The sequence below is a fragment of the Musa acuminata genome, chromosome BXJ3-7 (genome assembly GCF_036884655.1).
Source record: "Musa acuminata AAA Group cultivar baxijiao chromosome BXJ3-7, Cavendish_Baxijiao_AAA, whole genome shotgun sequence".
Classification (NCBI taxonomy): Eukaryota; Viridiplantae; Streptophyta; class Magnoliopsida; order Zingiberales; family Musaceae; genus Musa; species Musa acuminata.
In genome coordinates, this window is record NC_088355.1 from 41,805,637 (window position 1) to 41,833,379 (window position 27,743).

The 27,743-nt window shown below is 39.7% G+C and overlaps 2 protein-coding genes across 2 annotated transcripts; one reads left to right on the forward strand and one right to left on the reverse strand.

Annotated features, from left to right (window-relative positions):
• Nucleotides 1–1,090: 1,090 nt before the first annotated feature.
• Nucleotides 1,091–16,304, reverse strand: LOC135643649 (formin-like protein 5). The gene is made up of 18 exons (XM_065160875.1): nucleotides 15,924–16,304; nucleotides 14,633–15,336; nucleotides 14,341–14,562; nucleotides 10,938–14,260; nucleotides 10,705–10,831; nucleotides 8,643–8,714; nucleotides 7,812–7,910; nucleotides 7,662–7,703; nucleotides 7,146–7,226; nucleotides 7,020–7,070; nucleotides 6,857–6,938; nucleotides 6,610–6,704; nucleotides 5,989–6,060; nucleotides 5,793–5,909; nucleotides 3,429–3,497; nucleotides 3,274–3,340; nucleotides 1,885–2,027; nucleotides 1,091–1,792 (listed from the first exon to the last, which is right to left on the reverse strand). The coding sequence occupies exons 1-18, from the start codon at nucleotides 15,994–15,996 to the stop codon at nucleotides 1,703–1,705; spliced, it is 5,529 nt and encodes a 1,842-aa protein (XP_065016947.1). The 5' UTR covers nucleotides 15,997–16,304; the 3' UTR covers nucleotides 1,091–1,702.
• A 3,983-nt stretch (nucleotides 16,305–20,287) lies between these two features.
• Nucleotides 20,288–27,239, forward strand: LOC103992905 (uncharacterized). The gene is made up of 10 exons (XM_009412805.3): nucleotides 20,288–20,598; nucleotides 22,627–22,983; nucleotides 23,385–23,468; nucleotides 23,551–23,826; nucleotides 24,518–24,653; nucleotides 24,765–24,927; nucleotides 25,041–25,169; nucleotides 25,254–25,448; nucleotides 25,812–25,934; nucleotides 26,992–27,239. The coding sequence occupies exons 2-10, from the start codon at nucleotides 22,650–22,652 to the stop codon at nucleotides 27,118–27,120; spliced, it is 1,569 nt and encodes a 522-aa protein (XP_009411080.2). The 5' UTR covers nucleotides 20,288–20,598; nucleotides 22,627–22,649; the 3' UTR covers nucleotides 27,121–27,239.
• Nucleotides 27,240–27,743: the final 504 nt, after the last annotated feature.

Sequence of the window (27,743 nt, forward strand, 5' to 3'; positions counted from 1 at the left end):
TGCAACCCAAAGCCTCTCCCTCACCCTCTCTCTCTCCGCAGCGTCCCGTTGTCTGAAACCTAACACAATAACATCACCTCTCTCTTATAAGTGCCTTTCAGGATATGGAAATGTGAGTGGAGGGTACTGGTGGCAGAGAGAGAGAGAGAGACAGTGGCCATCATTACCTCCTGCAACTGTTACCGACTCATGCCCGAGGAACAGTGATACGTTGAAGTAACCGCTCAGCGAGAAACAACAGCTTCTTCACAGCCCAGCAGCTGACACACCTCCTCTGCTCTTCTGCTGCGTTCTTGAGACGGTTTGAGGGCAGAGGTACAGTGACCACTCGAGCCGTGCCTTCTGGACCGCCCGCTTTGTCCCTGTCCCAGCCTTTTCCTCGCCTGTACCGTGCGGGGGAATTATTCATCTTGCAGGCTGCCTTTGAAGGTCGCCGCAGAAAGTAAAGCTTGCTGGGCTCGCTTTGATGAAGCATGTGAAACAGTACGTGGCAAAAGGGCAGAGGGTGGTGGTGGAAGGGATGTGTCGCACGGCATGCCAAGTACGACGACAACGACATGTCCATCACACGCATGCACGTAAGTGAGCTTTGCATGTGTAGTTCTTTGGGCTCGGTCCGTGAAGTTTTCGATGATCTGCTTGAAATGGTTCGTCGGACTATGGCCATATTATTCGTATGAATCAGTGACTCTTCCTGTCAAGAAAAAAATCCTGTGCTCTCCTGAGAAGCAAATACAATAGTAGGAATCAAATGCGAAAGCAAAGTTTAAATTTACCTTCGTTTTCTTCATCTAAAGACTCCTTGTGTTCCTGCTTGGTAAGAGAAGAAAAAAGAAGACCACGAAGTGCTTCATAATTCCCTGAACTTGGAAGTATTCTTCTGTAGGCAAAAGAGATTACAGATTCTTTGTTTTCACATTCACTACTCTCGAAGCAGAAAAAATGTTGTACACAGTGGAAGAGGCCCACCTTGTTTGTTGATCTGTAGCTTCTTTGTACACCGATCAACAGATGTAGCTGCCATCGGAGTTCTGTGCTTCAGGCAGAAGAACAAATTTACTGATGATGACAATACATAGTCACATGCATCTTAGTCAGGAAAACTGGGCTCCATTAGAACCAATCTGATTAAAATTGGGCTCTACACAAATATTTACTTTCAGATCCCTTCTTACACACCTAGTTCATAATTTCTGAAGCCTGGCGGTACCCAAGCCACTGCAAGTGAGAAAATGGTAAGCGTGGGAACAAGAATCACACAAGTTCTCAAAAAGAAAAAATGGGGGGGTGGGGGGTTAAAAAAACCGAAAGAAAAGAAAAAAGGAGAAGGAATCAAATGAACCAAGGGGTTAGGTCTGTACAAGAATTAGAATACATAATCTGGGGATGCTTGACCGGTCAGGGTAATTGATCGATCTGACCTCTAATCTCCAAGTCACCTGTTGGCATGTAAGATCAGCAAAAAGCTGAAAGGCTTGCGGATGACATAGAGGTCAAGTTTACCACGATGGAGTAATCACTATTGTGACTCAGTACCACGACTTCAGTCCGAGGCTTGAACCAGTGTCTTTCATGCTTGAAGCAGTGCCTGGTTGCAGCACCATCTTCCTCCCAATCTGAACGGGGATCTTGCGTGGTGGTAATGCACAGATCCCCAGGAAGGTAGCACATGAGATGTAAGCCAAAATGAGGAAACTAGATATCATCTAACATCTTTTTCACGCCTGTTTGTATACTCGGTTCTCGTCTTTGCTTCCAGCAGCTGCTGGCTCAAGCTTGTTTCCTTTGAATCCTGTTGAAAAATAATTGGTAGCAGGGTGAGGAAATAGTGGACCACTCACTACGAACCACAGGAATCTCGAATGCAAATGGTCAAGCACCAACATTTTTACTACTTGGTGTTGAAGCTTTAGACTTTTCCATCTCTCTCTCCTTCTCAGCTTTCTTCTTCTCAAGCTCAGCTTGCTTGCAATTCTCCTGATGTGCCCGTCGGAACATCAAGACAAAGTTCAAAAGTGTAGAGATGACTGCATTAATAATCATCTGAATATCACTTTAACTTGGAAAGGAAAGGCACATAAAGAACTTGAGTAATAAGTGGATATATTTGTTTGCAAACACAATGCAAATTGTGAAATGGCACAAATATATTAAGATTGAGTAGAGCTGATCGCAAAAGAGCCAACTTAGCTAGGCACACACCATCATTATGGAAAGAAAAGAATCAAGCATGCCAAATTATAATCAACATAAGATTCTTGTCACATTGTATATTTCTTATTAATGTCATTTCCCATGAAATGGAAGTCCAAGGATATTCTCACTACCTCAAACTCATGTTTGGCTGCTATGTCAGAACAGCTTATACATAATATTTCACTGATATATCACAAACTTCTTTAATAACTTAGCCTTGTTGTAACTTTACTCTTGTTTTATTCTTGGTGAAAGTGTAGAGTTTTAAGGAATTTGATACATACACTTAGTTCTCACATGACTATTTTTTATTGTGAGACAGTCAGATCTAAGAAACCATGTTATATAACAACAAACCTGTGAAGTTCCAACTCTTTGGGGTCAACTACAAGGATTTTTAGCCGTCATTTACATCTTTAAAGAGTCGTGTCTTTAGTTTTTAGAGTCTTTAAATTTTATTTGTAGTTACTTTTTAAAGGTTTCTCTGTCTTCTCATAACACTAATAGTCAAGGAACCATTTTATACCTTTCTGAAAACAACAACCCTTGATATACCTTCCTAAATTTCCAAAGATCTGGGAAATTCCTAGAAAAAGTAGAAATGCCAAAATTTTTTTGGGAGGATCAACTTTCATCCCAAAAGGCATTGATAAGCAATGAGGCAGTAATGAAAACTTAAGCAAATGACCAATGAAAACACAACTTTGACGAATGAACCAATGAAAAGACAACTCTTAAATTCAATTCTGCACAGAAAAAAAAAGGCATCACCGGTCACCGCTAGACTGTCAGACAACACATAAAAGTTAAAAATAATTGGTAAATCAACAATATATTCAAGGAATATTGATGGCCTTTGGCTATTACAATTATCATGATGTTGGAGATGCAATCCCACAATTTGCCTAAACATACCAGCACAAATGTAGAAGAGGATAAACCTACTATTTTAGAGATTTAACATGCATCAGAAGAAGGTATTATGAACATAGATCATGCAAATAGGTTTCGATGCTTTAAAAAGAAAGATTGGAGCCTTTTATATAATGGAACTTATTCAGTAAGAAACTAGAAGACCTTGTTCAAAAGGGCAACGTGCAGGATCTTCACCAAAATATATGGCAAGGGCATCAGCATTTTTACCCTGTCAACACTCAAATATGTAAGATACATGACATGGTACACATTGAAGATCAGTCATATATGTTGTTAGCGACTAGCTGGCAACCCACCACTTCTTTATAGAGTGTCGTTAGTGATTGCACATCAGCTCCAGCGACAACAACAAACTCCTTCAAGGTCTACTCAATCAAAAGGGCAACGAGTTACAACAAAATTTGACAAACATGAAAATCCGGTCCAATCAGGAAAAGACATGGGAAATAAGCAACCAACCTTCATAAATCAGACTCAAATTTAATAATGACTTATCACTATTGTCATCATGTATATAAAGCATACAGTTTAGCTGGATATATATAAAAGCAAAATAAAGTTAGCTGTTTGATAAGCTAAAACGTGAGCAATGAATGATTTTTGACATGTGTTGCTTGAGTGATAAATGCAACAATGGATATGAAATAAGGTACCATTAAGCACTACTTAAAGAGAAATGCTAATTGGTCAAATTAAAGCCAAAAACAATAAATTTGATTCCAACTAGTAGGCTACTTGGGCAATTCTCAGCATTCTGTCTCTATCAAGTGCTATAACATTTAAGCAAAACAACAGAACATTGCATTATAGATCTATCAAGGGCCACAACCTTCCTTCAAAAATATATATCTTTGTGATTAATAGAGAAGTCTTCTGTTCTTCACGTCGTAGGCATCTCTAACATGAATTGCCATACAGTAGCCTTGCTGCAAGTATGGGTGCAGAGCTTTTTAACCATAGCAGTTATCTCATTCTTCAATAAGGCTCGCTGTCAGAAATCACATTCTCCTCGCACTTGGGAGCTCATGTTCCCATGTTTTATTTCATTCCCAGTGAGAGTTCTTTTCACCATTCCCTTGGAATATCAATTCACTATTTGTCACCTAGGGGTATCTAGCCTTGCAAGATGGCCCACTGCAAGTCTCAACAGATTCCATGTGCCCCATGCTAGCTAATCTGATCAGATCTAGCCATTAATGTTGGCCTAGTTGATTTTTTTTTATTTTCTGTTCAATGTTGTATATATGGTCTCCCAGTTGTGCCTTGGCATGCTGTTGGTAAACTGGCACATGCCAAGTGTTAGACAGCATTGCACCAGGCAAGGGTGACATGGCCCCTGCACGAGACTAAACCATTTGAAGCATCACCATTTAAAGTACAATTCAACATTCTTAGTGGCATACTAGATTATCAGTTCCATAAATCTAATGCAAATAATAAAGCACCTCTCAAGGACAAAATTTAGTAACCATTTGACTTAGTCCATAGTAGCTATAGATCAGCCTAATAGGCTTGGCAGCCTTGGTGTGAGGCCAAAAATAAACATGTAGAATTCATTTATTGGCTACTAATCCCACTAATTCTCACACGAAATAAAACAAAAATCTGTTTCATAGCTGAAGGCACAAGATACAACCATCACAGAACATGTTAAAGGTGCAAAAGAGGACAACATATAACTAGTGAACCTTTACAGATATAAATGACTTTCCAGATTTAAAATAGTTCCGCCTAAACTCCACAAATCAATCAAAGAAGCAATATTTACCAAACTGAAATACTCAACTCTCTACTTCATTTTATTTAAGATCACTAACTTAAGACAAGATTGGACCACATATCTCCCAAGTATTCCAGACCAGTTGCATGGATCCTGTTTTACCATCAAGCTTATATATGGCCACATGATTTCATGTCTCATTATCTTTTCCTATCTATACTACCAAGATACTTAACATCCTTGTGACTGTTGCCACTTCCAACTCTCTCGCTCCACCTTAGTTGTCCAAAAACATGGTCTCAAACAAGCATGCCAGAGCAATTTTAATAATTTCCAACCATTTTGTCTTCAATCGCTCCTCAGCTGGCACTGATTCCATTCATATACTTGTATCCGACTCCCCAACATGCATTTATAAATGAATTCTTCGAATCGGAGAAAAGAACCAATTACTAATGAAAAACTTTGCAGTCTAAACATGAGCAGCAAAGTAACATTAGAACTTGGCTCTGACCATCAATAGTCAATCCTCCATTTGATAGCATAACAAATTTTTACTTCTCCAATGTATCATATTACACAAAATATTTTCCTTCTCATGATGGACTATTCTTCCTGATATGCCAGTTCATCTGTTGCACCGATCAACAGAAAATTTGACTGCAGATCTGCATACACATCTAACAGAAAATCAATATGCCCAACATGCTCAAATAAATGGAAATATTATTCAGATGGCATGTGCATGTGCACTGAGATGTGGACAAGCATTCACACATGAGTTCTGTAATTAAAAGCAGAAAATTATAGAATTATTTCAGGGAGTAAAATTTTAAAAACGACAGTAGGTATTTGACGTTTTAAATGCTTATGAACAATTTTGCAAAATATACAACATAACTAAAATTATTAAATGATGATGATTTGAAGGATGCCATACTTTACGGAAAATTTCAGAGACAGGGCCATCCTTTTCAGATGCATTCAGCTCCAACTCAACCTTCTCCAGACCCTTGACAATGGCTTGCATTTCTTCAGCCAAGGATTTTAATTGTATCTGTATATAGCAACTTTTGGTCAAAGGTATTCTCTCATGCTGCAACTCACCAACAACAACGGAAAAAGCAAAGTAGAACCTTTGATGCAGCTTCCAAGCTAGTAAGGTCCTCATAAAAATCCAGAAGATGTGGAGATCTCAAAGCAAGCACCTGATTTCATAAAAAGAAGTTTTCTGACAAACTAAAAGAATTTAAATTCACTTTGACAGGATGAAAAATATGATCACAAAATAAGGACAACAGAACCAAAGCCAAAGGTTTCTGACAGTGTTATATCATTTACTGATTTATGTTTATGTAACCTCCATTCATTTACCAGCAACCCAAGCCATGCAAAATTAAACTTGTGGTTAAGTATTTTAAATCAATCAGTGGCCGTGATATTTTTCAATAATAGTCTTAAGTCTTAACTACTAGTCTAGATAATGGAAAGAAACATTAGCAAGGCCTTCCATTTATGGAGATAAACTAGCATGCATATCTATCTTAACATATTCAAAAGAAGGCATCTGCAGTATCATCGCAGAAGAAAATATTACAATATAGACATTTTCCTTAATAATAATAAAGCAGCAAAATAAAAATTAGATATGAACAGTCAGTGGGTATCTTCAATAAAATTGAAAGCATGTCCAATCATACAAAAAGCAAGAACAATGCTAACAAAATGAAAAATACTTAAGAAATCATGTGCTGTACCTTGCACAAATAGTGCATAAGCGTCATTTTGTTATTAGTAGCACGGGTATCAGTAAGTTTAAGAATACTGTCCAAACGAAAGCCAATTGCTGAGCCTGCAAGTTAAACCAAAACGTTGCTTTAAATGAAGGTATATTAGAGAATGGATTTTAGTTTTTTGCTTTTTATAGTTGCACAGACTCTTAGTATCTCAAACCAACCACAAATATACAAGAAACAGATAACTTCCGATGTACATGAAAGATACCTCTTGCAGTTCCTTGATTTAAGGTATTACCAAGGAAAAGAATTTTCTTCATGATTTCTTTCAATTTGATAGAGTTGCGAATCTAACAAGCCAATTGTCATAAAGGTTAGTGCCAAAATCATATAAATCAAGAAGCAAATGCATTGAACTCCTCAAGACACACCTGTTCACAAGCAGAGTCTATGGTGTTCAGACTCTTTCTAAGATCAGAAACCTGGAAAAGGTGGGGAAATGGGATCCTTATCCATCAAGTTACTTAACAACAAAAACAAAATAGATAAAGTACAACCTGAGAGACGAACTGAATCTTGAAAGAAAAAACTCTTAATTTAGATTCCACTCGCGGAACTTTCATCAACTCCAAGAAATACTGCACCATGAAAATTTCAAAATGAATAATTTTTATGACATAATTTGCAAAGAAAGATTCAACAAGCATTGGATAAAATATTTGGATAAACAATAATACTAAACAGCATTACCCTGGTCGGAATCCAGTTAATATGATGCCTCTTCTCCTAAATGCTACAGCTAATCTATAATTAGCCTTAATCTAAACTGAGTTAATCAGTCATTACAAATTTGTATAATTTTGGAGACATAATACAACATTTTTTCATAAGTTTATGTTAATCTTTAAAGTTTAAACTAATAGAGATTAGGGAGAATATTATTTCATCCATATGATAATCAGAATTTAGTTTCTACACAGAAGATGTTTGGAACTTTACTACATAAGTGGGACTATAGTTAACTTTGTGTGAAAATACACCAAGACCAAACTGACAGCAGCCGGGTACTTTACCTGCTCACACTTTCCAAGTTTTTCCTTGTCACCGGTATAGCCCTACCAACCAAAACCAGAAAAAAAACTAAATAAAACATAAGAACCTAAATTGAAGGAGCAAAGAAAATATCTTAAGAAAATTGTGAATGGAATAATTGTAACATGCACCTTGAGAAGCTCCATTTCCTCTTTGGTTGGACAAAACTTAATGAGATTTTCTACTTGGTCAACATCTAAAATGGAATCATCCAATGCTAAAGCAGCACTCTGAGGTAACAGCTATAACATTAGGGTCACTTCCAAATCAATACAACCGATATGTTGAATATTTGTGCCTAGCTTGTTGACGGAAATCATGATAAAAGACAATAACTCAGTTTTTTATGCAAGCTTGTAAGAATGGATGATGTATGCCAGCATAAATAGTGCATGTATTTAGCTACTGAGTAGCATTTTTTACAAAAAAATGCATTAATATGAGCTCGAATCTGTACTGAAGAACATTTCTCTGCTTGCAATTTGCAACAAATTCATTATGTAAGAAATACTTGCTGTTGAACATTTATTACTGCACGGAATAAATTACTTTTTATCGGGAGATGGTAACAGATTTCAGTACCTACTGAAACAAAAAAGTAAAATTTGACCTATAAAATTCTCTGCAACCTTCTTTCTTTATCCCCTAAGACTAAAAGGTAGAACAAATTTCCATTAAATACTAATCGCATAAAGCCCATATATTAATGTTATATCAAAGATAAAGTACCAAAGTACATTTCATGCTTAGTGTGGTCAACAATTAATACATACAGACCCAGTGTAACCTTGAGTTAAGCTCTTGTCCAAAATGCATAATCAGATGTCTTGTGGTTAGAAGTAATGGATGGAAAATAATCAAGAGCAAGAGTGGTGCATCATGAAATTTGTATCAACAATATATTAAAAGAGCAAAAAAGGCAAAATAAATAAACATAACATAAGACTCCACCTTTAACGTACCATCAAATCAGGAAGTGGCATCTTGACTTTTGTCAGCATGATTTCAGTATTGTTGGCGCGCCTTAATTCAATCTATAAACAAAGTCGATACAAAGAGCTCATTAATTAAAAGATAAACAGAAGAAGAAATGTATGCGAGTGGCCTGAAATCACTGAACAAGCTCTCAATTTGTACTGTAATCAAGTCCAGAACATCAATTGGCCTAAGATAATGGCAAGGTCTAATTTTAGTTAGTTATGTTAAGCCAAGTTTTGACAAACAGAGAGGACTGATACGTATCACCCAATAAATACCACACATGGCCCATTGTCCAATTTTGGACCGTCCACATGTGATACAGGGTGTACTGCATGGTTTTCCTTTTATCCCAAAAGAGACCCCTGATGCCTCTCTCTCTCTCTCTCATCCACATGTGATTCTCCTCGTGTGCCTGCTGTTGCGCAACTTGCATTCATATGCTGAGATAATCCCAAACAATGCCTAACGCACTTGCTGACAAGCTAAGCCCCTATCATGTGCCAGAAATATATGTATGAATCATTTAAAGAACTCAGGAAAAGTATCACATTGAATACTTATCCTTATATCAGATCCATCTCCATGGAAGAATAGTGCTGCATATTTCACCAAGAAACTGCCATCATACCCATAATTTATTAATAAAAGTGAGAATTTGGTATAAGAAAGAAATATTTTACTTAACACAAAGATTTAGAACCAAAAACTTTGTGGTTGTGTCCTTTGTTTATAATCAGACAGTAGAATTACAAAGTTCAAGCAACAGTGGCAAATTACTAACACAGAACATATATCATAGTTGACAAAAGATTGACACCTAAAAGATTAGGCCATTTGCAATTTCTACCTGTATTTTGCTCATGACAACGCCTAAATTTTGGACAAGCACTATAAGATTCAAGAGTTTGGCAAATAGTCGCCAAGGTCATTAAACCCCCAACCAAAACCCCCAAATGAAAATCCAGGTCTCATGTATTGGTTCACTGGTCTTGTTCATCCCACATAGCAATCTTAGGGGTATCCATCAAGAAAAAAGAAGAGGAAGAGAAGCAGGGGGTGGATGTGTCTACAGCCCCTGTCCAGTTGAAAAGAAATAAGGAGAAGAGGACAACACAAGACCATGAGTCTGGCATAATCAGACTCCATGCCCTCTATCACTGCCCTTCTGCATCAATTTTCACAGTGACATGATGCATGGAAGGAAACATGTTTCACTCTCTCATCACAGATTCCTTTGCTGTGAGGAGTTACAAGATCTGAATCCCATAGGTCATGTGCAGCTCTTCTGATTATACTATTTGATGAGAAGAAAAAGGAGCATAAGAGAAGAGTAGAAGAGTGAATGAAGAGGAGAGGAGAGATGAAGAAGACAAAAGGAGAAAAAAGAGAAACAAAAATATTTTCAAAATAGCATTAAAAATAGATAATCCTGTTTTTGGTTTTGAAATATATATATATATATATATATATATATATATATATTACAATTAACATATATAAAAATGGACAAACAACTGAAAGCAAACCCAACCTAAAATGCTGACCCAATTAACACCCACCCTGATCCTATAAACCTGCACAGCTATCAGACCATATAACTAAACCGTGTACCATAGTAGACCATGACCCAAATAACTATTGTTTGACACTAAAAACTTGATTTACCAGTTCCTCTTTCTTTCTGCTCATAATACAACCAACATGCAGTGTTTACCAAATTCCTATGGCATTACCTAGTGAGTCAACAAGGTATCAGATCTAGAGCAAATTTTGCAAGGTAGAGGTCTCAGGTTCAAGTCCCATGGCATAAACATCATCTTTATTAAATCCTTTTCTTTGTCGACTTGATTTCATCCCACTTCTCCCATTTGTCTCCATGTGCCCCAATGAATTGATGCTTCTTTTTTTGTGTATGTTTAGATGGAGAAGCATTACAGTGGACAACGACAAGTTGAACAAGCAACTGAAAAACTATAAATGAACAATGAAAAACTTTCCGTCTCTTAAAGTGTAATATTCAGGTTTCAGATAACAGTGACTTACTAAGTGAACTTTATCAGATTTTGATCCAAGAGATTTGCGACGCCCGTCAGATTTAGAGCTATCATCTTTTTTAGGGACCACTGCAGAGAAGAGGCTTTCAAGTTCTGACACATCAAATTCTGAAGCACTGCATATATATGATTAAATAGAATGAGGAAGAATATCCAAAATAAAAGCAACTATAGAAAAGATGAATGTTACAAGAAAAATATAAAACTTGTGCACTTAAATACCTTAAAGCATCACCAGATCTCTGTAGTTCAGCCCATAAGCTTCCTTGAACAGCTCTTGTTACTTTCACCCAATGCAGCGGCTTCAACAATGACCTACGCGGTGCCAAATTTGATGAATTTAAGGCTGCAGAACGTGTAAGTCCACGTCCTCTTGCCCCATTTGGCGATAATCCTCTAGCGTCAGCTTGAGAACTGGATGGAGGAGGTGGTGGAGCACCAGGTGCTCTAGGTGGGGCTGGTGGAGGAGGTGTACGTGCTCCAGGAGGAGGCGGTGGAGGAGGTGTACGTCCTCCAGGAGGAGGCGGTGGCGGAGGGGCACTACCACGTGGACCTGGAGGAGGGGGTGGAGGAGGAGCACTACCACGTGGACCTGGAGGAGGGGGTGGAAGTGGGACATTACCTCGTGACCCAGGAGGAGGCGGTGGAGGAGGGGCACCACCACGTAGAACTGGAGGAGGCGGTGGTGGTGGGGCATTGACTCGTGAGCCAGGAGGAGGTGGAGGACCTGGCGGAGGTGGTGGAGGAGGAGCACCACTACGTGGGCCAAGATGCAGTGGTGGAGGTGGTGGAGGAGGAGCACCACTACATGGACCAGGTACAGGAGGAGGAGGAGGAGGTGGTGGTGGAGGTGTTGTACCACCATATAGGCCAGGAGGAGGAGGTGGTGGAGGGGGTGGAGATGGAGTTCCACGAACTGAAGGAGGTGGTGAGGTGGTGGCACCATTGGGAAACTTTGATGAACTTGAGTAAGGCATAGGAGGTGGTGGTGGAGGAGGAGGTACTGATGGAGGACTTTTAACAGAAGCCCTTGGCAATGGAGGAGGTGGAGGAGGAGGAGGAACCAATGGTTTTCCTCCGCGATTTGGTGGCAGTGATGGCGGTGGTGGTGGAGGAGGGGCACATGATGTATTTCTCATAGGAGGTGGTGGTGGAGGTGGAGGTGAGCTTCTAACTGAAGTTCCTAAAAACATGATAGAAGGTGGTGACAGAGGAGGGGGAGGAGGTGGTGGTGGTGGTGACAATGGTGAAGAATCAGTGGATGTTCTTGCTGTCATAGGTTGAGAAGGAGGAATTTTAGACACTAAACCTTCGAGCCGTGGAGGAAGAGGAGGCGGTGGAGGGGGACCTCTACTAGATGCTCCTGAGGGCAAAGATGGTGGTGGCATGGATGGAGGTGAGGAAGGTGATGCATACAAGTCAATTTTATTGCGTGGAGGAGGTGGTGGCGGAGGTGGAGGAGGTGGTGGAGGAGCCTTTACAGTGGCTTTGGTTTGTGAAGCTGAAGTTTGGGAAGGCTGCAGAAATGAACTATATAAGACTCCAGATGAGGAAGGTGGTGGTGGTGGTGGTGGTGGGGCTGGCGGGGTTGGTGGTAATAAATGATGTGTGGAGTAAGCAGATGTGGCTTTAGCTCCTCCGATCTTCAACGGTGGTGGTGGTGGTGCAGGAGGAGGGTTAAAATGGCCATTAGCAAAATATGAACTTGTTGGAGTACTAATAGAAAGGGGTGGAGGTGGGGGTGGGGGTGGGGGTGGGGGTGGGGTGGGGGTATTATGAGCTTGCAACTTAGGAGGGGTTGAATGCTCGCCACAAGCAGGTGGAGGTACCACCAAAGCAGATAGAGGTGCTTCCTCAATTGGAGATAACACATGACATATAGAAGATTGAACTGACAACTGCAGGGAAGATGCAGCTTTATCTGCACAAGCTGGAGTTTCAGACACCACTGCAACTTTACCACTTATATAACCTTGATAAGCTGCAGAAATGGCTAGAGCAGCTGGTGCACTGTTATACCTGGATGGAGGGTGAGAAGGCAAATGCACTGAAGTAGCATCAGAGTCTTTTCCTGGTGAGATCCACCTAGCAACTGTCTTTGCCTGTCTCGAGCTTTGTTGATCTGCTGCAGATTCCTGCTGTTTAACCATTGTCTTAGATACTAGGGAATCAGGTCGTTTTGTGCCTGATGATGGTTTCTCTGGCATGGTATACGAAGATATTTCTAGAGTCTGCTTCTCTTCACCATTTCCAAATTTCTGATTGAGAATTTTGGGCTGTGTCTTGCTTTGAGCAACAACTTTGTCTGGCTCCCTTTTGCACTCCAGTTTAACTTCTTGTGATATACCCTGGTTTCCTTGATTGTGACCCTTGTCAAGCAGAGTTTTCCTGGTAGTAATATTCTCTTGATTGAACCTTGACTTTATTTTTTCAGGTCTGTTGTCAGCATCATGTGTCGAAGTCAAAATTTGTGTCTTGCAAGTCTTGGTACATGAGGTCATTGTCTTCTCAGAGGCCAGGCCAGATGCATCTTGCTCAATATTGTATGTTTCAGCTATATTCTTCTCTTCAACATCAAGTGCAATAATGTCCTTCACTTCATGTTGAGAGTTGCTGACCTCTACTATATTCTTCTCCTCACAAGTAACTGTGTAATCCATATACTCTTTGCTGATAATCTTGCCAGTACTACTGCAAGCAATGGGAGGAAATTTGGTCATTGTTTCTTCTGTCACACCTGGAATTCTCAATGCACTTTCACTATAATGTTCGACTTTATCTTGATAGGTGCTACTGTGGGTCTCTCTTTCAGGAAGATGTTTGGCCAGACTGGGAATTTCACCAATATAATTAGATCTTGTTTCAGAAATGTTCTCTGAGCCATGTTTATAGTCACCATTTTCCCATTTTCTTTCAGTTGTATCTGGAGCTTCTGTATCAACAAAATTATGTGTCATATTCACCAAACCTGTAACAGTCTCAGTCTCCTGCTTAAGATTGTTAATCTTCATTAGATCGTTTTCTTCACCCAGTGAAGTAGCAGTTCCTTTTTTGTCCTGTTGCAATGTGCTGCATTCTATCATTTTCTTCTCTTCGATCTGAACCATACATTCTGAAGTGACTGATTTCACCATTACAAATTCATCATCATGCTCACATTTGTCAGATTCAGAACTAGTCTTAGCTGGACCATGCATGCTACAGGTTTCTATCATGATATATTTGCCATCTGTTTCTGTCAACTTTTGGGAAACCCTTGTCTCTGAATCCTCTTCAGCTTTGCTTGTCTCAAACCTACTCCTTGCTTCACCAGTCAAATTACAGATTTCCACTATTGAACTCCCATCATCAACGGATGTTGCATTTCTAAATGTAGTAGCTTCAGTATCTCGATTCACATTTTGCCAGTCAGCATTGGTAAATATCTCTTCAGCCTCAAAAAACTCCTCTGTCTCTGTGAAAGCACCTTCTGTTTCATCACCATCTTCAATCAGCGATTCCGTGCTTGAATCAGATTCAAAAGCATCAAATTCTGAAAATATTACCTGGTTCATGCATAACGTGTGTTTAAATTCAAAATCCTGCGAGGTAGAAATGGACAAACTAGGGAAAAATAGGCACCTACCTCAGCTTTGAAATCTCTAGAAAAATGAACCTTCGTATTCCACACAACGTCAATTTCCTCACGAGACAGCATCAGAATATTAGATTGGATAAAGGCTGTATTGAACATAACCCTGAACATTATCTCCTCATGTTCCAGATCTTTATCCAGATGGATGCATTCAACAACTACATCTCCTTGCACACGACAACGAGTATTTAATTTTACTGGTGCAGCCTCCGCCTGCAGTGAGAGTCCAACACCCAGTAAATTCGAAGAGCAATGTCGTTGAGATGGAAGAAATGAGTATTACCTGTTTGTAGTGCCGAACATGCTTCTTGGTCTTAGGTGTTGCAAAAAGAATCTTCGCGTTCCTACTATTGGGAACCAATGGGTCTTGACCATAAATGCGAATCATCGGCCTGCAACCTCCTTCTCCATCAAAATTAGGTATGACCCTAAGAATCAAGCGATTCAAAATTAGGGGCATATCTTTTGGAGGCCATTCTGGTGCATTTCCTCCTCTAGATATGTACTGAAGATATCTTTGGTGAGATGGTTGTGGGTTTAAGGGCGACAAAACATGGAGTAGCTCCTTAGGGGCTTGTTTATACACCATTTCAAGAGTCTTTTGCTCACCAGTGTACTGTTTTCTATAAAGAAGTAAGCCAGCAAGCATGAAGGCTAGCATGGGCCAGCCTCCTCTCTCACAGTGCATCAACAACACATTTTGTTGCCCTTCCAATGACAGCCAGCTCTCACTCGACTTCAAGAAGTGGTGGATCATCTCCAAAGGAAGCAAAGGACATCCTTCATACTGTAGGGGATAGTCCATGACCGTCATACCATACTCAGTTAAAATATCTGAAATTTGGCTCCTTTGATCCCCCTCTCTAAAATTAAATACCATGAAGGAAGCATCTGGAAAATAATCCTGCAGTTGAGAGACTATGCCATTCATGTAGACCTTGTAGGCATCTTCACCAAGAGTTTCCGTTGAGAAGCAGCAGTCGAACACTACAACACAGCCATTCAAAAATCTCAGCACGTATTCATAAAGATAAAAAAAAATACACTTCGAAACTTTGATCTTTTCGAAAGAGTAATCAAGAAACTGAAGAGAAGGGTGTATAACAAGATAAAAAGGATTGAGAAGGCCACGCTAATTGCAAAACCAACATAAGACTATAACGCCCAAAAGGAAATCCAGTACTAACTAAAAAAACTTTGGAGTTTGATATTTCAATGACTTTGCAGCATTTTGTTTTCTAAGATCAAATTAGTAAGTTTTATCAATTTAAAAATCCTCTAGAGTACGATGGCTAAAAGCGCAGTACATTTTAATTCTCCGGAATGATTCAACTGTCTTCAAGAGCTTCTGCCTTTGCCGAGGGGAAAGAAGTAGCTGAAGAGTATTACGCCCAAAACGTCCGACAATCAGCCATATCAAACAAATTCAAGAACCGAATGCTAATCGAAATCTCAAATTGTGAAGCAAACCCGCCAGATTCCTCAAATTACCCCTCAAAAACCAATCAACCCGCAAAACCCACTAATTTCCTAAAGATGAATTATACTTTTAGGTCAAGGGAAAGAGGATATACCATAGACTCTTTCCGAAATCTCCAACAGCCGATCCGGCGGCTTCCGGTAGAAGAGCCTCCTGAACAACGCCATCCGCCGGCGCTGCCACCGGCAGCCAACGCTGCTCCCCCCGTCGGATCCAAACCCGAGACCTCGACCACCAACCGATCAATTCAATCGCCCGCTCCACCTCACCGCGACCGGAAATCCGATCGCGGCCGCGAGCTACCCCTCCGATCGAGCAGCTCTTCCAGGGGCGAGATCGTTGTCGAGATCGGTCGATCGCGAGGGTTTCGCCCTCACCACTACAGGGAAAAGCGAGAACAAAGAATAATCAGAGACCGACTCCTTTGGGTTTTCTTCCGCCCCCTTTTCTTTTTCGTTTTTTACTGTTTTGAAGACGGACGAAGCTGCAGTTGTAGTCTGGGAGGGGAACGGGGTTTTGTGCCGTAGCTCGGCGTCACGGGACGAGTGGTAGATGAATGGTCAGGATCCGCGTCGACGGCGCATCGGACGGTGGATATCGCGGTTGAGTTGGGAACTTCCCGACGTAGGAGACTGCGACGGACACGTGCCGGTGAGTTAGCGAAAAATAAAAAGGCCCTTCGGACAAGTCGACCATTAGATTATGCGGAGTGATGTACTGCGGGCGTAAAAGTCGGCCAAACGAATCATGCGCTGTCTTAACGGGTCTTTATTTAGACGGTAGCGGATCGGATTATTTAATCACGATTGATCTTCGCACATCGATGAATCCTTATTATGTACACGTTTATTCTGATTGGATCATGCCGTGCGCATCTTCCATTAGAGGAAACCGCCCCCGGCAAATCATGATCCGGTCATCAAGATTTATCCATCCCAACAAGGAACTGTGTGTGTCGCTCAGACTGGTTGAATCACCCGTGAAGGATTCCGCAGGTGGTGTACGCCCCGGTGGAGGGCCACGTGAACGTGGTCACACATCACGCTCGACAACTTTGCCATCGGTGATACGGTAATGCTATACTCGACGGAGGATACTTACGTGGGAACCGTCCTTGTCATTCATCGGATGACTTGGACCGTCTCCAAAACATGATGGCTCACGCATCACGTCAGACGTGGCCACGTCATCATCCCCTTTACAAAACCCGGGGTGACTCACCCCTGCTTGGAAGGGAACTATAACGATCATTTATTTGTGGGTGCTGAAGGGGACAAGTCTTCTTTGTCGAAGGCAACAACGCCACACATCATGAGATATCAGAGTGCGCGCCAAACCATCATAGATGTCGAGAACTGAATCATTTCGGTCGCCAAATGTTGTATTGTGGGACGATCATAAATGGTTTCACCACAAGTATTTTGATGTAGCAATGCTTTAGGAATCGTGCTCCGTGAATCTCAATCCCCAACCGTTCACATCAGAAGTCTGTTGTGAGTCGTATCCAACATGTGCTCACATCATGCCGCGATCTCTTTTAGGTGGGAAGACATGATCGCCTTGTTCCTGAGTCGATGACAAGTGGCCATATGCACGTGATAAAGTTGCAGGAACCGCTAAAGATCGATATTGCCGTTCTTCTGCTTTCTTCATGGAGATGGGAGCTCATCGCGTCTGATGTTGCTTTGAGATTCGCGAATCATGAACTTGATCTATGTCTGCGAATTTTAAAGCTTATCCGTCGGAGGCCAAACAAAATCATTTACGGGGTGCGTGTTAGGGGGATATGGGCCTTAACTGGGATGGGCTGCTTTGGGGGTTCACCAAAGCCGACACTAGTCAGATTAGAGCCTTTTATTGCCCAAAGATTTGTTGACTTGTAGTCAATAAATTTCTAATTAGGGAAAAAAAATATATCATAGAAATGTGAGAAGATTCAATTGAAGTATTGATCTCATTATCCTGCAAGTCACATGGTTTTGTGAAAAGGAAGAGGCCAATGGCGCCAAGTACGGAAGCAGCATTACGTTTGGGAAAGCAGACAATGGTTCTTGTCGAGGTAGCAACAGGGGATATTCCCTACAATTTTGAATCGCCAGGCTCGATTTCATTTCACTTGTTTCAGAATGCAGCCTTGATTTCAATGCCATGATGACGATAAACTAATGCACGATGGCTAGGGAAGTTTGAATAGGAACAGGTGGTGGCAAGTGCAAGAAAACAACAGTATGTTACAAGCAACAACTGGATGCATTCAATGTTGCCAATGAATTGCCACCACAGCCATTGACTCATTCCAAGTGTACTTGAAAGCAGGCGAGAGAGAGAGAGAGAGAGAGCTTAGTTATATGGCTGATGCCAGGGAATTGAAGGTGTCCTCCATGTGTATCCTTGTGCTCCCAAAGAAGCCAGCACGATGGGCATTGGAGTTGGTAAGCACTTTGATTGGCTGGTTGGATTTGCTGACCATAGTTCTCACTCTGCAAACCATTGGCTGAAAGCAATCATAGGGATATACGTCAAGTTTTCATCTTCACAGTTCCTTCTGTTCAGCTTTTTTTTTTTGCATGATTTTTGACATTCATGCGTGCTATGATCACGATTTTTCATGAATAATGCAAGTGATGAGACCATCCTAATCGAGAGATTTAAAGTTATATGAAGTTAATATGGTGAACTGAGTTCTTTGTACTTGCTAAAAATTAAATAGTCATTATTAGGTATGCAGGGAGAAGTCTGCTCATCTATCCTCATACCGACGACTGTAGCAGAAGTCTTTTTGTACTAAGCAATAGTGCTTATTGGTTTTGTCCATCAACCTAACACCACTATTCCTGACAGTTCCAAATCAAAGACATGGATGAGACATGAACTGATGAGCAAGTTAGGTAGAAGGAATTCCACAGGTGACTCACTGTAAATGGCATATATCATTTGACTACTGGTTAGCTGCAAGACACTCACTCATTTGTGCATCTAAGCTGCTATCAGATGTCAAGATTAGTAGTCAGCACAGCTCACTCATAGCTTAGATTTGCATTGCCAATGGTTTAGTGGCATTGAGCTATCTGCCCAGCTCATCATCAAACCAATGATAGCCCATAATCAAATTAGGCAATGCAGGTGAGGACTTAGCTACTTCTCACAAAATTGTGGTTTTAGGTGGCTTTGATTCCCACTGCCACTACCACCACAAGGCAAGTGGCCCTATGTCATTGAATTCAGCCAGTCCCAATTATTGAACCACCTTTAGAATGCTGTCCTCAGCTCTTTTCTTCACTATTAGCCACTGCTTTATGGGCGGTTTTAGGAGAATCATGCATCAGTGTCTTTGCATGATCAGCTTTACCTTTTCATAAGCAGAATCAATGATATGTTTAAGGTGACCTGCTCGGATAGTGATCCTGTAACAATGGTTTTTGGCTCTGATAGACTTCCTACCATATAATTTGACGTCCTTCAGATATACCAACAGATATCCTATCTGCATCACCTCCTTTTACTTTTCTCTTCTGAGCCAATTATGTTCAATCTTGATACTTGCAAGTCTCATCTCCAACACATGATCATGAAGCCATGTTCTGGCATTGAGAGTGGAAGAGGCCATGAGCCCATGTTTCACTATTCTGACGTAAAAAGGAGCTCCTTTACATGGAGTCGCAGCTGGTGGTGCCTGTGGTCATTTCATGTCCTAGTTCATCATGGAAACCAGGAACGCGAGGACCAAGTCGCTGTCTTACTACAAAGTCATTGCAAAGCCACCAGGAACTATTCATTCCCAGACATCAATGACAGGGACGAGCCAACAGACGAGGAGGGCAAGGGAAAGCGAAGTGCGGGGAGAGCTAAAGATAACAAAAAGGCAACCCCCAAGCGTGCAGCCATCTCCATCCAACGAAGAAAACGAAGTGGTAACAGACAAGAGAGGAGCCGACAGAGGACCACCCAACACAATAACACAGCCATGAAAGGAAGCTGAGCCTTTGAAGTGAGCCGGAGAAAATAAAATTCTAGTGCACCAGACTCCGATCAATGAGACATTGTTTCCGAAACTACAGGCATCACAACAAGTAAATGCACACGGTTCACGCGACATGTGAAGGAGAAAAAGATTTAATGTCATGTAAAAATGCTTATGAACTATTTGTTTTATGATTTTGAGTCTCGTGAAGAATGCATAGTTTACGAATCTTTCGACACCGATATGTAAAATAGCTTTTATATTGGCCTTTTGCATTTGGTTGTACAGAAAGTATCATTAATTTCTTTGTTTTTTGGGCGAAATTATGGCTTTTATGACGTGAATGTATACATAAAATGCATGTATCAAAAACATATACGATGATTCGATGTATGTAAACATCCATTCATTTGACGGAGGGAGGAAGACGATGCATCGAAGAAAGGACACGGACCACGTCACCTTGTTCTTTGTTGGTTTCTGGGTTTCTGCATCTCCCGTTGCACGTGTGGAGAGAGACTTGGGAGTTGGACGCCTGCAAGCTTTGCTCGAGCGATGCTGCGAGCTATAAATAGATGAAGAAGAAGCGGAGCCATTCTCTTCTCCCGTCTCCTCTCCTCGTCGCCCGGAGTTGCAGAAAGGGAACATCTTTCTGGAACTTCTGCCACCTCTGTGAATCTTACAGTGTATCTAGATTGATGTAGTTTCGTGTTACGGGAGCATATCTGTATCGCACGTCTCTGGATCGTGCTTCGTCTCCGTCAAATGTGTTGTGGATGTTAGAAGGCTTCAAACCAGCGCCTCACAGGTATCTCCCTCTATCACTTCGCCTCTGCCTCTAGTATGTGCTACTTGAGTCGAGAGATCATATTCCCCTGTTTTTTGGGGCTAAAATATGTCTTGTCGGTAGCTGGGATGTGAGTTGTTTATGGTTCGAACCTCGTCGTTGGATTAAGAGCAGAAGCTAAAAATGACAAATTTCGGGGAGAGCAACCATCAAAATCATCTTTTTTTTTTTTTTTGTGGGCGAAACATTGGCTACCCCGTGGCCTCCAGCTGTGTTTGTCTCTCGAGGGATTGTTCATATTTTTTTCGATCGACAATATACTATTCCCTTCATCTTTTTAAGTCTCATTGTGCGGTCTAATCAATTAAATGCTTTTATGTCCTTCGTGGGTTGTGGTCATTATTTGATGCTTACATTTGTCGTTCCTTAATCTCGTTGACATTATTTTCCGACCCTCGTTTTTTTTTTCCTTCTTCCTGCGAAGAAGCATTTCATTTTTCTGGGTTACGTTAATTTCTATTTTATCTGTCTTAAAACTATAATTCTCCTTCTCTTCATATGGAGTCTTGTTGCGTTTCTTGTGCTAATCTTCTTTTTCTTTTCAAGTCAAAGTCTTTCCACTTTGCTCTAGTTGTTGTGTGTGATTCTGATGTACTTGTTTGTCTCGTGCTTGAGAGTTCTTTAATAATTAGTTCCAGACCGCTTCTCTTTCGCCATGAGGCAATAACTGGTGGAACAACTGCTTTATTTGGCTTTCTCATATTGTAATTTAGTCCTTTTTTCTCTTTTGTTGAAACAGCCATAAGCTTTGCTTTATAAACCCACCAAGTGAGGTAAGAAGTTCTTGGAGTTAACACGCTTTATTTGTAAAAACTAAAACAGTGTTCGATCTTTCTTGAATAATCGGAATATGATTTTGTTGCCATGTGGTGACAAACCAAATCATCATTTTCTTTGCTAAAGTTTCTTTCTCTTTTTTAACTTCCCATTCTTGAAATTTCAATGTTGGAACAGTTTGGTTGCATTTGGAGTTACGTGCAGTGAAACAATGCATTAAACCAGGTTAATCACGCAGTTATGTTATAACTTTATGTGAAGAAAAAATCACATACAAATAGTAGTAACATAGTACTACCAGCTCAAGATCTAAAATCAGAAAAGAAGAAACCAAGACAATAATAAAAGAAAGACTATATTGAACTTCTCATGATACTTATAAGATCTTAATTCCAACTCTAGACTTGATTCCTTTAGATTTGGATCCTCTGAACCTAGGTACTGTAGACCTGAGTGTTTTACACTGCTAGATACCATCCCTTACACTAGGATAAAAATATCTCAATTGATCATATTGATTTATTTGATTCTATGAAAATTCTACCACCTCATCTAAAAAGGTTGTCTAAAACTGTTATCGACTGTTTTACAAGACGAAGCCTCTTAAAAGCTCTCCATAACTTTAATTTTCACACTTTCATGTAAAAGGACAAAGAAACACAACCTGGCAGCCCCTTGATGTTGCCTGATTGGGTTTTCTCCATTAATTGAAGTTTGTTATGCTAGTTAGCTTTCTAAAAATCTGGGTAAATCTCCTTTCCTTTTACTACTGAAAGAGATCTTGAATCTTCTACTGTTTTTTTTTTTAAATTTGGTTTTTGTTTTTTCCTTTTTTTTTTTTGTCTCTTGATTCGAAGTGACAAAGTAGCTTTGACACATTGAAGTGCCTGCTGTTGAAGATATTTATGGCTTAGGTTACAAAATTTGAAACTATATTTGAATGGACCAACAGAATTCTATGGCATTTGTTGTACAACTAACCTTTTGCAAAGAAAATATTTAAGATTTTTAAAAATAATGATCAGTTATTAGTAACTTGTCTGCAGATGATTCAACTCTCAATTTAAAATTGGCTGGTTTTCATCCTATCGCCCTTAAAGCATATTCATATGACTTTTAGTTTTGGTCTCTCTCTCTTGCAGTTTGTATAGTATATCTTGAGGTTCTCATATAAAATTTGAATATTTCTTAAGGCTTCTTCCTTGGTATCAGGCACCCTATATTTGAGTGATATCATGGGCGCATGTGTATCAAAATCAAGAAATAGATCCGGATCTCTGAAGTACTCTCTTCGATCCAGAAAATGCTTTCTTCAATCCAAAAAATGCTTTCTTCGTTCCAGAAAATGCTCTCTTCGATCCAGAAAATGCCATGGAAAGATTTTGGATCCCATTCCTGATGCTTCTAAAATTCACATTGCTGATGCTGAAAATCGCTCGACTGATTTCGCTTTTAGTGAATTTGTTCATGTTGAGACTGCTGCGGCAACTTATAAAAGATCTGAGGTTTCCAATTTGACATTCCATCTCACCCAGTTACAGTGGCACCACAATCAGATGGATGCTAATGGTACCCTTCTTCAGCTCGTAGACGTCTGTTTTGATCTAAAAACTACACTATTGATTCTTGTAGACATTGGAGATATATGTTTCTTTATCTAGAATTGCAATCAGATATAGAAACATAAACACGGATGAGTGATGAGTATAATTAACTCCATCAACCAACAAAGCAATTGCCTTGCATTAGGTTTTTCATTTTGTTGACAAACGTAGTCCGTTTAGTTATATGAAATAACAGCATCTCGAGGGAAATTTAGATGTCCTGACAGCATTTGCTAATGATATATCTAAGCAAGACCAGTGATCATATGCTTCTCTTAATAATCTGAGTGTTCCACATTTATGCTCACTTTCTAAACTTTATATTCCATACAATTTTATGCGATGAATAATTAACTGTGTTTGTAGGGATTTGCCAAGAAGAATCATGGTTTGACTCTGTCAGTATTTTAGAATCTGAGTCTGATGATGATGTTGTCAGTGTCCATGGAGGTAGTGTATATCTAAGTTATAGATTATGGCTGCATCTAGCAGCCTTTCCAGCTAGTCATGAGTTAATTTCCATTGTCTGCAGACTCAATTCCATCAGTAAATCCAATTGGGACACAAACATTGCAGTATGGAAATGCTTCACGCTTTAACAAACATTCCAAAGAAGGACATGAGACAGAGGACAAATCTCGTGTCAACAAGACATCATCTTGTGTGTGCAAGTTAGTCCCTTCTGTCAGTTTTAATGACAAAATACAACAGCCAAACACGTGCCTACCGTGTCAAAAGAAAAGGTCAGCAGTTATCAACCTTTCTTACAAGAGGAAGTCTTTTGATGGAGAAGAGCTGACTGAATTCTGTAAGTAACACACTTCTGATTTCCATGTAACTCAACCGGTGTTTGAATGTTAATTCTTTATTTTGCCTTCCACAAATAAGATGCATGGAGGCATTTGCATGGCTGTCTACCAGTGTTGATTATTGGACATGAAATATGTTGAGCTCATGGTATCCTGAAGGTTTAATAATAAACGTGCTGCCCTATGTTAGTTGTTTTCTTTTTCGATCATTAATATGAATATTTCAAATATGGCATGGAATCTACCTCAATAAAAATGGTTGTTTTATTCCATAGATGACTTCTCAAATGAAAGATTCATAGTTAATGGGTATTATTTCCCCCCCATTCCCCATCTGGTGCTTGTGAACTTTTGGGTTATACATGATACAGAACTCTGCTTAAGTAAATTGGAGGCATTACTGTAGTGATTTGATATCTTGAGCACAATTCAAATATCTCTTTTGTGGCTTCACATGCTCGCTAGTGCCTTCTTGGTTACATGTGTTATTAATTTCCTACATGTCGAGTTTTGTGATTTTCCATTCTTTCTAGCTACTGCATGTACTCTCATATGGCAAATTCATATTATTTAAATTAGACACTCTTACGCAACTTTGCAATGTGGAAATATTGGCATCAATGTCATGTTTCCTCATTTTGTTCTCCAGTGATGTTACCCATTGCTCTTTCTGGCTTTTTGATTTATTAGGTGCGTCAAAAAGATTCCTATATCATCCGAAAGGAGGATTAGTCATTCCATGTTCTCCCAGTGGAAAATCAAGTCCTGGATGCTGGTCCTTTCTTGAACCTTCAACTTTTAAGCTTCGTGGAGAAAGCTATTTCAGGCATGAATATGTAGATTTCTTGCTTTTGCATTAATTTGTAGCAGTTTGTTGGTAACAACATTTTTCTACTTTACTAATTTGAGTTGCACCTTATTTGAAAATCTTATACAGAGATAAAAAGAAATGTCCTGCTCCAAACTATGCACCATATTATCCAATCGGTGTAGACTTGTTTGTATGTCCACAAAAGATACATCACATTGCCCAACATATTGAGCTTCCATATGTTAAACCTCATGAGAAAGTTCCTTCACTCCTAATTGCCAATATTCAGGTGCAGTTGGCAACTTTCTCAGGAGTTGATTGTTAGTAGTGCCGCATATTCACTTGACCGATAGTCTGTCTTCGCTAGCAGCAAATGGTATGACACCTTATACTTTCATGCAGATGCCTACTTATCCAGCCGCAATGTTTCTCAGCGATAGTGATGGGGAGGGGATGAGCCTTGTATTGTATTTTAAAATTTCTGAATGTTATGATAAAGAAGTTTCTTCTAGCCTCCAAGATTTAATAAGGGTAACATTTGTTTCATTGGTAACTTGATGTTTTGTAGTTGGCAATATTAAGTAGTTACACCTTATAATTTCTTGCCTTCTGCAGAGGTTTATTGATGATGAAACCGAAAAGGTTAAAGGGTTTGCAATGGAGTCTAGCATTCCATTTAGAGAGCGATTGAAAATAATGGTTGGGGTGGTTAATCCAGAGGATCTTCTCTTGAGTGCAGCAGAAAAGAAGCTGATACAAGCATATAATGGGAAGCCAGTGCTTTCACGCCCTCAGCACAATTTTTACTCGGTAAGCAAAGCACACGGTTCTTCTTTTTTGTTTAATGTGCCAAACCTGTGGTAGATGTCATATCCAAATTGAATCGATTATTGTTTGCAATTAGTAATGACCATTAAATAAATTTACCAATTTTGCTTCTTATATTTGTTTGATAAATATTCGCTACTACTCCAAGGCTTCAACTCGATATGAACATGTTACTGCAGCACTTACTGTTCACTTTGCAAGTTGGTCATGTTGGCAATGCCTGTTTGCACCAGCACACACAAAAGTGCACATTTTATTGTTTGATATGCATCAAAAATATTTTGAAAAACAAAGACAGAAATGTTTCTATTTTAAGCAATGATCGTCATACGCTTTACATTACAGGGAGCAAACTACTTTGAGATTGATCTCGATATACATCGCTTTAGCTATATATCAAGAAAGGGGCTTGAAGCATTTCGAGAACGTCTAAAACATGGGATCCTTGATTTGGGTCTGACAATCCAGGTAATAATATTAAATGCATATTCACAGAGATTAGAAACATCTATGTCTGGTTTGACTTTACTTTTCTTGCAAGACTTTTTAATGACACACTAGTCTTGCCTCAACTTTTAACTTGTCTATGCCATGAAGGATTTCTTGATTTAGTGATCAGCTGCTTCGGAGTTTCTTGATATAAACTTCAGCAATCTAACACAATGTGATTTGGATATGCCATGCTTAGACACAATTACATAGGTGAATATAAGTGCCACAAGAGAAACATGCGTTGAGCTTAAGCCAGAGCCCCAAATAGCATCTCTGATTTGCTTGAGGTGGCTCTTTGTTATGTCATTACTACTAGATCTCGAGTGTCAATGGTCAAACACCATATGTAGAAGCTTTTGTGCAAGCTACTCCTTATATGATAGAACTGGCAAAACCAATCGGACCGATAAGCTATTGGTAGACAGGATAATGCCTATCATTCGATATCATTATAAAAATAAAAATATTTAAATACCAATTAGTACTGATCATTATGGTATAATATCAATATCAGCATTTGGTAAGGGCTAATAAATACCAGCCGATATGTTCGGACCGGTATTTGAAACCTTGCATAAGAGTACTAGAAAGATCATGTTAAAACCATGAATTGGTGATCACCATCCAAGTATTTGAAGACATCCATATCATAGGATTGGTGGTTGGTCAACACTCAACAGTTGTGTTGTCACATCCAAAACTAGGAGAGAACATTGCCTACGGAGATGATTGCATACTAATTTTGTGGTTCACATAACTTCAAATCTTTTGATCAAAATCAATCAAGGAAACCAAGAGGCAGGTGCTATGTTGGAACTCTTGGTGAGGGATGATGTTGAACTAAAATGGAATGATTTCAAGACCCAGCAGTCCAGTGCAGGAAACTGCACTGTGAAGAGGATCCTAACCGTAAAATTTCAGTTTGATAGAAAAAATTAAGACCATAGTTTCATGTAATCTGGAAATTGAACTTATCCGTTCGGTATTCTCATTCTTCTACTATGATGAACTAACTACATCTAAAACAATGCAGGCACAGAAGCCGGAGGAGCTCCCGGAGCAGATCCTTTGTTGTCTGAGACTAAACAAGATTGATTTCGTCAATCATGGGCAGATTCCAACCATCGTCGCGCTCGATGATGATCGATCCAGATCCATTTGATCACATGGAATGTGCTAGTGCAAAACAAAGTAGTTTTCTCTTTTAGTAAAGACTGCAACCTATATGTAATCCCTCTTTACCTAACTCTCAATAAACCAATAAATACTTTGAGAACTCCATTTTTTTTTCTTTCTTCCAGCGTACTTTTACATGTGAGAAGTTGATAACCAGCCATTAATAAGCCTACATGAATTATGCATACTGTATAATAGAACAATAAATGGTAAATAATAGATCAACGAAAAGAACACAAATCCAGCTTTGAGTCTCATTGAAACGGTTCTTTGCTTCTTTTTTTGTTGTTTTTGTGGTTGTGGTTAAAAGAGCCAATCAGCTATATTGATGTATCAAAATACTGTCGACGGTGTATAATATTTCAGCAAACCCTGTTGTTTACTTACCAAAGTATAAAAAATATCTCTGAGTTCGCGATAGTATTTTGAATCTTCAGGGTTGACACCACTCTTCTTTTCAGAATTTGCATCAGTGCATTTGGAAATTTGGAATTAGTCCCAATGTGACAGCATAAATAGAGAACTTTGTCTGGATATTTACAGCCCTATGTTTCTTCAAGAAACTGTTTGATGGTCAGACCATCTCAAACAGGACAAACTGTTAGCTAT